The sequence below is a fragment of the Laetiporus sulphureus genome (genome assembly GCF_001632365.1).
Source record: "Laetiporus sulphureus 93-53 unplaced genomic scaffold LAESUscaffold_20, whole genome shotgun sequence".
NCBI classification, from domain to species: domain Eukaryota; kingdom Fungi; phylum Basidiomycota; class Agaricomycetes; order Polyporales; family Laetiporaceae; genus Laetiporus; species Laetiporus sulphureus.
In genome coordinates this window covers 372,148-384,884 of record NW_024468529.1, presented here as the reverse complement: position 1 = coordinate 384,884, position 12,737 = coordinate 372,148, and the positions used below count along the sequence as shown (strand labels likewise).

At 51.6% G+C, this 12,737-nt stretch overlaps 5 protein-coding genes and 1 non-coding gene across 6 annotated transcripts; 3 read left to right on the top strand and 3 right to left on the bottom strand.

Annotated features, from left to right (window-relative positions):
- Positions 1-235: 235 nt before the first annotated feature.
- Positions 236-1,365, top strand: LAESUDRAFT_714273 (uncharacterized protein; the record flags this gene model as incomplete). The annotated part of the gene is made up of 3 exons (XM_040907057.1): positions 236-828; positions 1,137-1,176; positions 1,240-1,365. The coding sequence occupies 3 exons, from the start codon at positions 236-238 to the stop codon at positions 1,363-1,365; spliced, it is 759 nt and encodes a 252-aa protein (XP_040764283.1).
- Positions 1,366-3,985: 2,620 nt separating this feature from the next.
- Positions 3,986-4,445, bottom strand: LAESUDRAFT_725994 (uncharacterized protein). Its single transcript, XM_040908934.1, has one exon. The coding sequence runs from the start codon at positions 4,333-4,335 to the stop codon at positions 4,168-4,170; it is 168 nt and encodes a 55-aa protein (XP_040764282.1). The 5' UTR covers positions 4,336-4,445; the 3' UTR covers positions 3,986-4,167.
- LAESUDRAFT_679565 (uncharacterized protein) lies at positions 4,440-7,056 on the bottom strand. The gene is made up of 10 exons (XM_040905703.1): positions 6,681-7,056; positions 6,543-6,621; positions 6,329-6,399; positions 5,874-6,267; positions 5,719-5,802; positions 5,601-5,666; positions 5,428-5,536; positions 5,029-5,353; positions 4,658-4,968; positions 4,440-4,602 (listed from the first exon to the last, which is right to left on the bottom strand). The coding sequence occupies exons 1-10, from the start codon at positions 6,949-6,951 to the stop codon at positions 4,540-4,542; spliced, it is 1,773 nt and encodes a 590-aa protein (XP_040764281.1). The 5' UTR covers positions 6,952-7,056; the 3' UTR covers positions 4,440-4,539.
- A 470-nt stretch (positions 7,057-7,526) lies between these two features.
- Positions 7,527-7,611, bottom strand: LAESUDRAFT_t51. The gene has a single exon. It is a non-coding gene; the product is annotated as a tRNA-Asp (tRNA).
- A 186-nt stretch (positions 7,612-7,797) lies between these two features.
- On the top strand, positions 7,798-8,494 carry LAESUDRAFT_182627 (uncharacterized protein). Its single transcript, XM_040901483.1, has 2 exons — positions 7,798-8,309; positions 8,377-8,494. The coding sequence occupies exons 1-2, from the start codon at positions 7,886-7,888 to the stop codon at positions 8,457-8,459; spliced, it is 507 nt and encodes a 168-aa protein (XP_040764280.1). The 5' UTR covers positions 7,798-7,885; the 3' UTR covers positions 8,460-8,494.
- A 727-nt stretch (positions 8,495-9,221) lies between these two features.
- On the top strand, positions 9,222-12,629 carry LAESUDRAFT_725993 (uncharacterized protein). The gene is made up of 5 exons (XM_040908933.1): positions 9,222-9,659; positions 9,713-9,934; positions 10,121-10,177; positions 10,261-12,281; positions 12,333-12,629. Exons 1-4 carry the CDS (start codon positions 9,324-9,326, stop codon positions 12,262-12,264), a joined length of 2,619 nt encoding a protein of 872 aa, XP_040764279.1. The 5' UTR covers positions 9,222-9,323; the 3' UTR covers positions 12,265-12,281; positions 12,333-12,629.
- Positions 12,630-12,737: the final 108 nt, after the last annotated feature.

Sequence of the window (12,737 nt, the reverse complement as noted above, 5' to 3'; positions counted from 1 at the left end):
TGCTGCAGAGCCAGGAGACCTTGTGAGAGGTCAACCAGCTTCAGAGACAAATTGATATCAAGAACGGTGAAATTGCATCAGTCACGGTGCATCACCAGCTGGAGATCGAGGAGCTTCATAAGAAACTCCAAAAAATGTGAGATGAATTTAATCAGCCAGAAAGACAGGCTGAGACCTCTTCAGAGTGATCATACAGTATGAGAAGCAACTAGGTACCACAGATGGTCAACTTACAATGGCCAGGGAGCATCATCGGCAGAAGATGGAGCAGCTCCATGGTCAACTTGAATCGGCCATGTGGCAGAGCCAGGAGGCCATGCAAAAGGTCAACTGGCTCGAGCCTGCAATGGATATTCACAAGACACTCACTATGTCTTTTGCTAGAAGTGTAGAAAATAGGAATGAAGACAGCATAATGGCCTGCCTAGCAGACATTCATGAACTCTTTCCAGTCGATGTTAAGGGTGAAGATGGCTTCCAGCCATTGTCAACCGCAGAAATTGTGATGTCCATTCTAGCTGAGGAGTCTGCTGTGCCATCCAGCAGCAGAGATGTTTCCTTATCCCAGAGGCCAAGACCAATGAAGCATTTGCCTCGAAGCTTCCATCGGACAGTTAAATCGCAAGCTGGGCCATCCACTATGTCAAGCAAAAGCAAGAGCAAGAGTAAGGCCATATCATCTGTGTTATTTTCAGATTCAGAGCCAGCCCCTGCAATGAGAAAGGGCAAAGGCAAGGTCATTTCATCTTCATCATCAGAAAAAGAGGATTCAGATTCAGAAAAGGCAACCATGAGTGATGTAATCGATTCATTTGATCCTCATATGTGGTGAGTGGTGCTCTGTTTGCTCCCTATTGACACTTATATTGTCTGCTTTTGAATCACCATCACCCTTGTTCCCACTTTTGCATTTTCACCTGCTCGTCTTCCATCACCATCCACTGAGTTTACCCATAATCATGTTCTATCATCTGCTCTGGTTTGCGACATTGCATCTCAACAACTTGCCTTCCCTGTGCACATCCCATCACTGCATGCCTCATCTCTCCTATTTGCGCTCCACCACTGCCTGCCATCCTCACTCCTGTACACTTCATCACAGCCCTTAACATATGCAGCTGCTATGTGTCCTCCAGTTTCTACACCTTCCACCACTCACCCCATTTCTCACCCAATGTATAAGTGAAGCCCAGCTGTGCCTGATGAAAAAGCTGTTGAAAGAGCTACATGCCAATGCAGCATGTGCAGGGTCACACAGCAAGTGCCCCATTGAAACGCATCACTGAGGAAGCTCTTGAGCATGCCGGGGCATGTGAGCACCTCCTGGACCTTCTTCTCACCTGCGAGCTAGAGCTGGATGGATGAGCAATGGACTGCACATGAGCTCTCGAGCAGATACTGTACCATATGTCATAGTGTGCGAAGGTGAGATAGTCAGTGGGCGTGTAGTCTGTGCAGAAGTACACGACCACAATTTCTCAGCAGGGAGAACTATGCAGAGCGCACGGGTAGAAGAATCGACACTAGCAGAATGTGTGAGTTGATTGAGGCTCTGTCACACAATGTGGATACCATGTCTATGAGTCAATACAAGTGATTGCAACTAGTGAAGCAAACATGATCTCACGTCTCCAGAAGCTCATATTTGAGCCAATGTTGGTCAAACATGTTCCACTTGCCATACTGAACTATGAACAGGATGTGAACACTGAAGATGGGGATTTCAGTACTTGCATCCCTCAAAATTTAGATGTATGCACTTTGGGATTTCAGATGCCTTGTGGGCTTCAGCGAGTCCTGCAGTGATCTGATTAGAAGAAAAGTGCGCTTCCTTCAGATCCCTGGAAGTGTTATAATACTGCATGAATTTGTAGAGATATCTGTCTGAAGTTGAACAGCTTGATCTATGAAATCAAGTGCAGGCCTACTTGTGCATGTTGGCAGCTTGCTGAGACAGTATACTGAATGAAAATAAGATGATATTGAATTCAACTTGCTTCAGCGAGGCAGATGTGCCATTGCTTGGGGCGTGTAGCATATAGTCTGACCAGAACATACTCAGTAGGAGTGGCTGGGCAACTGAGGTTGTTCATTCAAGTTCACCAGTAGAAACGAAACTGATCTCATACCTGGATGACCCCCTCACCTTGCAATCACTTCCATTGTCTCCATAGCTGACTGGTAAACACATCCACCTTGCCTACACCTTTCTCCTCATCCATGAAGTGATTGAGGAACTTCTCATCGATTGCAATATGGAAGAGCATGAGAGGCGCATGGATTGCAGACATCAGTGCTGGAGGCTGTTGTACAGCAGAGTGCGTGCGGGCATTTTTCACCCTCCATCTATACTCTGATGACCACGTGACTCCATGATTGTCAGTTCGAACTGGTACCCGATGATCCGATCTTAAGCGTGGACAAGTCTTTTCCACGTGCCTTGCCTCTGTCAAATTTTATCACCGCATTTCTCCACAAATGTTGCTCACAATGAAAGATCTAGAGGGGTCAGTTTCGCATTATGATATATTTAGAACTTAGCTCAGAGAAATAAATTGCGGATGATTGAGGCATGCTCACCACAGGTTCCTTGAGATTTATATTACACTTAACTATTTTTTGATAAGTGTATCTCTAAATTAATTTATTCAGAATGATTTGATTGGAAACATTTTGTGCACACACAGGAAATATTCTCAATGATCACTCAATGTTTTCTGACATGCTTCGATACTGCATCCTGCCTTCAAATGCATGTCTCATTGTGTATGCATAGCATTGGAATGCTGGTTTGATTGACCGTTCACTCATGGTGTTTCAGAGAAATAATATGCAAATAGGCCATGTGCATTCACAATGATGTGGTTGATATCATTTTTGAAGGCATGGTAACAATATACGTGATGACTCAGCAATGCTTCCGCCATTTTCCTATCAGTCATATTGACTTCACACTCAAAATGTTGGATATAATTATGCCAAAACATTATCAACAAAAACATTGTGTTAAAATTGAAAATGTTCTCACAGGGTTAGTTGTCATAGTTCCTTTGTGATATTACTGAGCACAACCATCGTATGAAATGCATAGTTCTGCCTAGATCACTCTTAGGACACTACATTTGCATCATGAGAAAATTACAACATTTTCTGCTAATGTAAAATGTGGTAGCATTCACTGCAAAGAAAGCACCCTTTCTCTACATGAGAAAGGTGAGAGAAAGTGAGATGTTTCTCATACCTTTATTCAAGTGCTTAGTGCTGTGTACAGCTTGACTTTTCCTGAGTATGTAAAGGCACTGTAGAGCCTATCAACGGGAAGAGAAGGCATGAAATATGCCTTTCACAAAGCTTTCTTACAAATCCAACTACTTGATGAGAAAGGCTTAAATTATCAGTTCAGATCTAATGCCTTTCTTGTGTCAAGAAAGGGCAATCACATGCAGCATTGTGACTGTGATCATGATGTGATCACAATGATTCCATTGGAATCACAGCCCGATGCCCCCGGTGCTTTAGCGGTGACTTGTCGAAAAATATGAGTTTCAATTGGCTCATCAGCCCCCTGCTGAATTTGCTAACTTGCATTCAATAGCCTCATGTACAGTATAATAGTAAATAAATGAATATAGTATATGATTAAACCCATGGATACATAGTATATATAGATGAAATGTTGAAGCCTTAATTACTAGGCTGTAAATATCCTATCACCTCATGGCTAAGCACATTGATTGGGGATCTATCAACTGGTTAGGTCTAATTGAACACAAGCCACAATGTAAGAACCAACCTCATTGAAGTTAATGTGGTTCTGTATGTTCAAGCCATCTCTATGCTGAAATTTGATATGTGACTTGTGATGAGAGGCTTGAAGGCATCTGAAGAGGGTGGTTGCTCTCATGCTCCAGATCCATGCATTTGAAACAAGTGTTGAAGTTCAACAATGTCATGCTGTCATGTCAGCTAAACTCTGGCAAACAATCTGGGATCTGGAACAGATTTCTGTTCCAAATTAAGTGGCCTACGGAAAAGTCATCCACTTTTCATGCAAACATATGCTGAAGACTGCTGGGCCGAGTTTCTCGAGCAAGATGCAAGCGGAGTACTACTGCCCTCGAGCACATATGATTGCAGAAAGTATGCACCTACTTGGAAATAAGTCGATCAATCTGTATAAATGTAGATACGTATATGGTGATAAGGGGTGAAGTTGCGGCAAGATAATAGCAGACCAAGTTGCAATGTGATGATGAAAGGTAAAGGTGTAAATTGTGAGGCAGAGCCGACGGCATGAATAACGTAGCGTGGGGAGAAGGGCAAGTGCATGTACATGAACACGAACAAACTCGAGTATGCACGACAAGCATGACGGGCCCTCAATTTGGGCCAATGAACTGATACAAGATCCGGCGGACGAGGCCGGAGAGATGTTGCGGGTCGTTCTGGAGTAGAAAGGATCAATCGTCGAAGGAATGAACCATGACAGGCAGCTTACTTGGTACGTGTTCTGTAAAATACGATATCAAAAAAGTCAGTTTATCGTCCACTCGTCCCAGAAACCCAACGCACCATAACCATACCCATCCCCACCGCCGTCAACTACACCAACTTACATCAGCCACCGCCACACCCCAAGTCCAAAACAAAAACTCACCAACACCTCCCCCCACTGCCCAGTATGCATCACCCACCCACGCCCCCGCGCCATCAACCACGCGCTCTCAAGGCTCTTCGGCAGCACATACATCGCAAGCTCCTCCCGCCGATGCTTATCCTCCACAAACAGCGACAGCCCCGCCGCGAGCCCGAGCACGTAGTACGCGCGCCGCGCGACGAGCGAGTCCACCAGTGGCTGCGGGAGCGCACGCGCGAGGGCTGCGAGGAATGGGTGTGTGGAGGCGCGCGCGGCGTCGGTGCGCAGCGCGGTGAGGTCTTCGTAGAGGTTGTGTTTCAGGCAGAAGAGTGCTAGCGGTCGACGGCCAAGTCAGCACGACGCGTACAGGGTAGGCAGACTACGGCACGCACATTGATAAATGAACACAAACACGCCCAGGAACGCCGAGCTCCGCACGGTGCCCCACCCCGCGCGCAGAAGCATATGCATCGGCTCCCTCCACACACGCGCGCGGCGGAAGAGGAGCATCGGGATAAGGTGCAGTGCGCCGTAAATGGGCAGCATCCACCGGAACACGCTGACGAATCGGTCGAGCTGTGTGATCGTGCACGAGTCGAACCATGGGTGCAGCGCGGAACAGGGCACGAAGGGCGAACCGAAGGATTGCTGTGGCGGTGGAAGGGACGCACGCGCGATGCGGACAAGCATGTCTGTGCGATTAAAGGGGGTGGTATCCTGAAGAGATCGGAGTGATTAGCGATGTCGTTCGAAAGAGCACTGCGACCAAATGCGAAAGTTGGCCAGCATACTTTCTTCGCGACTAGTGCCTGCATCTCCTTGATCTTGAACGTTCCGTCGCGTACCATGTCTCTCTGGATGGAGAGCGTCTCGCGGTACACCTTGCTCGCCGTTGCGATCCTGTCAGATGCAAGGAGATCTGTTTGAGTACATGAGGCCATTAAAAGAAATGCTCTGCACGTACCAGGTGTCATACGACCTGGGGAGTGTCTCCGGACGGACGAACCACGCATACATGATCTGCGCACAGCTATACAGGTATCAGACTACCGCATATAGGGGTAAATCCAGCATGAACTCACCATAGCGAGAAAACAAGCACGTCCCCGTTCGGAATGCTGACCCCATGCTTCGACGAGAATGAATTGAACGAGCCCTGCAAGCCTCTGCATCACATATATGCGCACTTTCCATCAGCTCCACCGTATTCGACACGAACCTAGTCTCCACCACTCACCGCACAAACATCTGCTGCCCAATCGCAGCCCTCCGTCCCCTCTTCTCAAACAGCACCGCAAACCCACCCGCGAGTGAGCCTGCCAAAATCGAATACCATCTTCTCGTCTGCTTACGCACCCACACCTGGTGCGCCTGCGCGCTCGCAGAGAGGCGTGCGTGCCGCGACCCGCGGCGCTTGCCGGCCTTGACACCGTCAACGTCGACAGCGAGATCCCCGTCATCGGGTTGGAAAGGCGAGTCGGATGGATGGGAGGACGCGCGCAGGGACGCGCGGAAGAGGGAGCGCGAGCGCGTGTGCGATGTGGAGCGGTGCGTGGGGAGGTTTGGCGGTGGGAATGGGAGGAGGATAGGGAGCGCATTGAGGACTAACTTGTAGATGGCAACGAAGGAACCTGCGTAGTGACGCCGGAGACGTGTAAGATGGTGCACCGATACAGAAAGTGGGAGACGCACCGAGCATGGCTGCGAATCGGACGGAGTCTTCTCCAAACGCGGCACGGCGGACAAGGGCAAAGCGGTACTTTCTGTGACGAGCATGTCAACAGCCAGCACTTCCACCCAACCAGTCACGTAAGTAGAAGATGAGCCGACTTGTACTATTTTTCCGTCGCCTCTGCTTGCTCGCCAATTTCCAGCTTCTACGTATATTCTAGAGCCAAATGCTTACCTTGGAATCTTCTTGATTCTGGTCATGAGGAGAATGAGGTTCACGCCCGCACGTATAGAGAACCCCAGCCAGCCAGCCCCTAGCAACAGAGACAGAATAGGTCAAGCAAGCAACATTACAATCAGATATCGCACGCACTCATGCCGCCCCTCCCCGCATGCTCTAAGCACTCCCAGAGGTCACTCAGGTCGGCCGGTTTCTCTCCTCTGTCGCGCCACACGATCCTCCTCGCTTCGCGGAGGCGTTCCTCATAGTTGGCCAGCACGACAAGGTTCTCGAAGGACGCGACGGCGCGCTTGGGCGCGAAGGGGATTTGCATGAAGGAGGGGACGCGGGATATGGGCTGGTGCGCGGCGTCAGAGTCGGCATTATCTGAGCTGGAAGAAGGCGGGGATTCAGAGGGACTCATGGCGTGTCGAGCGATGTCGAGCTGAGAATGTTGTGCACGAGAATGCAGGCAGCGGCGAGAGGGAGGGAGGGAGGGAGAGGGCGGGAGGCGCGGGGCAAAGGCTTGGGGCGGATATAAAGCACGATGTCTCCGTCTGGGGAAACTTGGTCGATCAGCCATCGATCACCGGCTCCGCTGCGCACGCGACGGTTCTCCTCGCCGTCCTTTCGAGCTCACGAATGCCTACATCTTGCGAGCATCGAGCGTTGCACCCGCATCCTGTTGCATCTTACAGCGCACAATAAACCGGCCGTATTTGAATACCAAATTCCATGCGACTAGCATGTCGCTCGGGGGTTCTCCAGGCGGAGAATTCAACGCCATCACCTCCATTCGACGTTTCCGTCCGAATAGCACATGTCTGCCTTTATATGCTACCTACATCCCCTGAGCAAGCATCAATTGCCTAAAATACACGGATAAACCGTCGTAATCATTTCCCCCATCATTCTGCGTCTGCTCCACTACATTTTCAGCAGAAAACCCACTCCTTTCACCATCAAAAAAGAAGGATGCCAAACACAGGGCCCTTCGTACTCTCTGGCGGGGAGTCGAACCCCGCTTTCGCGCGCGCCATCATCCAATGACAGGCGCGTGTACTGACCGATATACTACCAGAGACCTGTTTTGCAAATTATCCCAAACATCTTTGGCGTGCGACCTGCCTGCCAAACAGGCCTCTATGCCAAAGTCTGCTATGGCAAATGAATCTGGCTTGAGCGTGCTGAGTGACGATACATTCTAGGCAGCTAATTGTAGAACTAATATGCCTCCGTTGAAAAATTCGACAACAACACAGGTAAAACAAGCACTACTCCCCAACTGTGCGACGCCTTCACGTCGGTAAACCACTCGATGCACCAAACGTCTGGGTGTTAAGCCGGTGGCCGACGCAATGTACTTTATACGGCTGCATGTCGCTTTTTTTCATCTTCTTCAGAGCTTCTTGCGCAGCCCGTCGGCAAACGCCCTCCAAAAGGTTGAAGACGAGGAACTCCTGTGTCACCTGCCCTCTGTGAACGCAACCAACGGCCCTTCTGGCTCTTCGTCAGCCTGTGCAAGTGTTTCGCAGGATGAGGCGGTTGGAATGCGTCCGATGCATCCGACGGGGAAAGCGTACGGAAATCCTAAGACAGAACGCCTGTCCATTCGCGCAGACAGGCCGGGGGTCGATGTGATTTTGAGAAGGTGGGTGCAATGGAGCGAGCTGTGTCGACGGTCGTCAGTGCGAGAAATCATATTACCATTGCCTTCATTAGTTGATGCACGTCGTGGGCAGACCACAAGATCGGACTGGGCGAGTATCTTCGGTCCTCCAGGTAGGTCTCGCTCGTCTAGACAATAAAGCACGATAATCTCATTGGTTTTGCGGCTACGGTGGACAAGTTTCCGTCATTCGTATACAGCGAACGAGAAGAATAGTTGATCATGGATTCACCGCAGCCCGCACAGACGACGTATGCGGCTGAAGGGGCAAGTCCGGACGGAATGGTAGGCGAGGGATTTGGTCGCCCTGAAGTGTTCCCCTCGTAAAATGCCTCAACGGCCCGTAAGCCATTCTCCTCTGACTTTGGGACTGGAGGGTAACAGTTTGCATTTGTGCTTCTCTCGCTTATTTAATTGCTTCTGTGTCGCTTTTGGTACGCGAGGAGCTGTATACTTCGCCTCAGTAACATTCACGACCAGGAATGGTAGGAAAGGAAGGCTCGTTGTACATGGAAATGCCTTGTCGTGCATCCACTCCGATATCAGTGGTCTATGTATCGTCCTCTGTATGAGCAGTTGAACTACCGGTGATGGATTACAAGAAATTGTGACAATTGACGGCAATATTGCGGGTAACGGCGACAGGTTTCGTGAGTTGCAACAGCTCCCAGATTCTCGATATAGATAGAGCTCGAGGGTTCGTTGTGGATGGTGCATGTCAGCATGACTAGAGTGGAGTTTCATCATTTCAGAGCTGAGCGCCACCGTGGCCGCTCCTAACACCACGGATGAGGTTGCACGTGGAGTTCTTCCGCCAATACTTGGAAGGGAAACATATCCTTCCCCAGACTCCTTCTAAGGCGCGTGCATGCAAAGCTTTGCTCTCGGTGGACTATTTGCTACAAGATCAGGTCCGATACTCCTAACCCTATCACATGCATTCAATTCACGTGATAAAGCCTCCCCACGTGCCTACGTCGCGCGCGAAGCTGGCGCTGTTGATGATTGTTTATCCAGTGTTAACGGTGGTTTCTTTCTGCAAGCGGTCGTTAGCGCCATCCTTCCCGTCCTTTGCGGTCGTCCTCGCCGCTCTCTCTGCTGTCGGCCTCTGTTCTCGGTTGTGCAGTATGCCCAACATGCAGGCATCGGACGGCCTTGCCCTCGAGTTATCCGACATCATGCACACCATGTCTCCCTCTCCGATCCCTCAGTTATCTCTCCCGCCGGATGCGATGCACTTCGGGAGTCCTCACATGCCGCCGCCTGAGCCTATCTATGCCTTGGAGCCAAGTGCATTCATACTCACACATATACGACATGCTCGTGTGCCTAGTCCTTCGCCAGAGCCGCTGGATCGGTCAGAAATACAGATGATGCGCTCGCGGATTGAGCAACTTGGTTTTGCAGGTCCTAGTCCTGGTAATTCAGGTGCTACATCAATAGAGCACGAACTTGCAGATATGGTGAGCCTACACGTCCTTTCTCTCATTGCGTAGCTGGACGTGTCGCTCCTCAGGTTCTTCGCTTGACTACACATCCGATTCTCAAACCCTCTACGTCCCAGCTGGCTGTCCAGGCAGAGACCATCGCCGATTTGACAGAGCAACGGAACCAAATACTACAAGAACGGGAGGAAGAACATGCACGCTGGCAGGCTGAACGCGAAGGCTGGGAGAGGAGCGCAGAAGCCCTCATTGGCAAGCGGCGGGCTGCCACTGACGCTGCGGAAAAAGACTACGTGAGTGGATAATGCACACATGATGGCTTGCAGGTTTGTCCATCATATGCTTGCTCTTTTGCCGCCCCCCATTTACGATGCATACCGCATGACATTCTGCATCCTGCCGGTTATATGCGCCGCTTGCTTCCCGTCACATGCCACAAGCCGTGAACGAGTAGGATGAATCTGATGGTCGCTTCGCAGGAGTCTGAACGCTTGATCTCCCGCCTTAGGGACGATAATTGGGCCCTCCGGCATAAGGTACGTCGCTTTTCTCGTGCTTTCGATGCATCTTGAGCTCATACTTGACAATTGTCACATTTCTATCCTCGATCGCGGTGTAGCTCTCAGACGCCAACAGTCGCCTGGCCGCACTCGAGCATGAGCTCTCTCGCCTTCGTCCACTATTACTCATGCAGCCATCAATACTGAATGACCCCAGTCTACTACAGCACCCAGCATTCGCACAGTTAGCCGTCGTCAAAGACAACACTGAAAATAGGAGGAAGAAACTCAAGAAGGAGCGAGAGCGAGCGAAGGACCTGGAGGCACTGAAGGAGGCATCTCAGTTGCAGCAGCAGCGGCAACGGCAGGAAGCTGAAGGGCAGGCCTATGCAGAAGCCGAGTTCTTGAATGACATGGAGATGGATGCGCCCGTGTTCGAGGCCAACGGGAGCAATGAGCTGCTCAACGGGCAAGCGTCGAATTTTCCTATGGACGTCATTGCGCCAGCAGCTACCATCTTCACGGACGCTCCAGCTTCGCAAGGTGTCGCAGGCCAATCAACCGGCCCGCCGCCGGAGGCGGCAACTTCGTCGAAGCAGTATCATGTACAAATCCTCGAGAAGCCGCAGAAGAAGCGGAAAGAGAAGGAGAGGAGGTTCCGCAGGGAGCGTGCCCCGCTTCTGTCCGATGCTCGAGCGGAGTGCTTGCTGGTCGCGGCTCGGAAGATCGGGCGCATGAGGGCGATACTCCTGGCAGAAATGGTGAGGGAGCGAGAGGAGCGGGAACGACAGCAGAATCTCGGCATGAGTTCGTTCGGAGGGCCATCCCAGTATCCTCTCAATGGTTGGCAGTTTGGAATGAATGGCCAACCGGGGCCGTCTAGTTTCTCTGGATTTTCTCCCTTCATGCCCGTTGTGTCTGGAAACCCACTTTCTGCACAGAACTCATTCTCAAGTATGTCCTTTCCCCACGCACCTCCCTTCCAGACCGCTCTCCAGACACCTCCAATGCACCATATGCAACCCCAGCCTCTGGCCGGACCTCCTCAATCCTATCCGATCTCTGCACCTGGGTTCTTGTACGTTCCTAATCCTATCTCGAGTCCCGCAGCCTCCGGCACACAGACAGTCCCGAGCACTCCAACTGCACTGCATTCTCAGACAAGCTCGCACACTCAGTTCTCTATGGGCGGGCGGTCGCAGGAGGAACCGACGACCCCGCTCCACTCGCTGCTCACCGCTGCGCGAACATTGCTGGTGGGCGAGGACTTCGACGTGGACGAAATAGTCGGTGTTGGCGGCGAGGCGACAGAGCACAGGGTACAGACGCGGAGCGCGGCTACTGCCGCCCTGGAGCCTTCCACGCCCAAGAAGCGCAGAGCTCTCGGCCGGAACGCGACGCTGCCCGTCGCCGCACCATCGCCTGGCGCCGCAGTGCGAAAGCGGAGACCGGTCCGTGCAGCCGCCACCGACCAGCCGCCGAATAGGAAGGGCAAGGGGAAGCAGAAGGAGGGTGCGCGTGATACGAATGGGCACGCGGGTGCGCCGACGTCCGTGCGGTTGACGCGCGTGCATAGTGCGCTGGATGTGCTCGCGCAGGCGGCAGACGAGCAGGAGAGGAGGCCGCCGTCGGGGCCTGCGAGTAGGCGGGGTAGTGTGGAGCCTGAGCGAAGATCGGTGGTCCCTCTTTCTCGGCTAAAGCATGTCGAGACGGGTGACGCGGCGCGTTCGGGGACCTCAGTTCCTGGAGCAACGTCTATTGTAGCTGAGGACGATGATTCGCGGACGCAGCCATCGTCTCCTCGTTCTCCAACGCAGGCCGATCCCGTTGGACGTCCCCATACATTATCGCACGCAGCCCACGGGGAGCCAGCAAAGAGGCCACCATCCGTGCCACCTGTACGAATAGAGCCGCCCGTGCTGCCAGACAATGCAAGCGTCGCCCCAGACTCCTCGTGGTCGACGCGGACACGACAGATCGAGGTCATTCTTGTCGATCACCCTCCGCAGGGCGAGTCGCAGGCAAACTCTGCTCTGTTTGGAGTGTCTGAAGATAGCTTTGCATCTTCTGTTGATATGCAGCTTCAGACACTGCAAGGAGGTCCGTCTCAAGCGCCGAGTTAGGACGGACCGGGCGGAAGGTACGTATCCTCTTCACATTGCTCCAACGACAGTAGCTGATTGCAACGTAGTTTATTCACTTAGGGTAATACAGCGCACTCTGCCAGTATCTGTGCAGTAGTAGAACTGGCGGGTGTCGTTCGTTCGGCTACACCATATATAGGGCATCTGAAAACGGTTGCGCATCTACATCGCATTTTCTGCATCTTAGGACATGTCTCGTCTAAAAGTATATCGCTCATGTATTTTATTGTGTACTTGCATATCGTTCTTTGCTGTGCTTTCAACCAGGTATCTATTCAATATTGCTTTGCGCATCTCGCCGTAGCACTACATTGACTTGACTCAATGATTCTCTCAATAAGCCGTGTTCTCGCTTAATCACCGACAGGTGGTGAATGCCAGTGAGCATTACCGTGGCACAGTCCTAATGCAGAACCCTGTCCTAGAGGTAATGCTGTCGCTTCATGCACCGG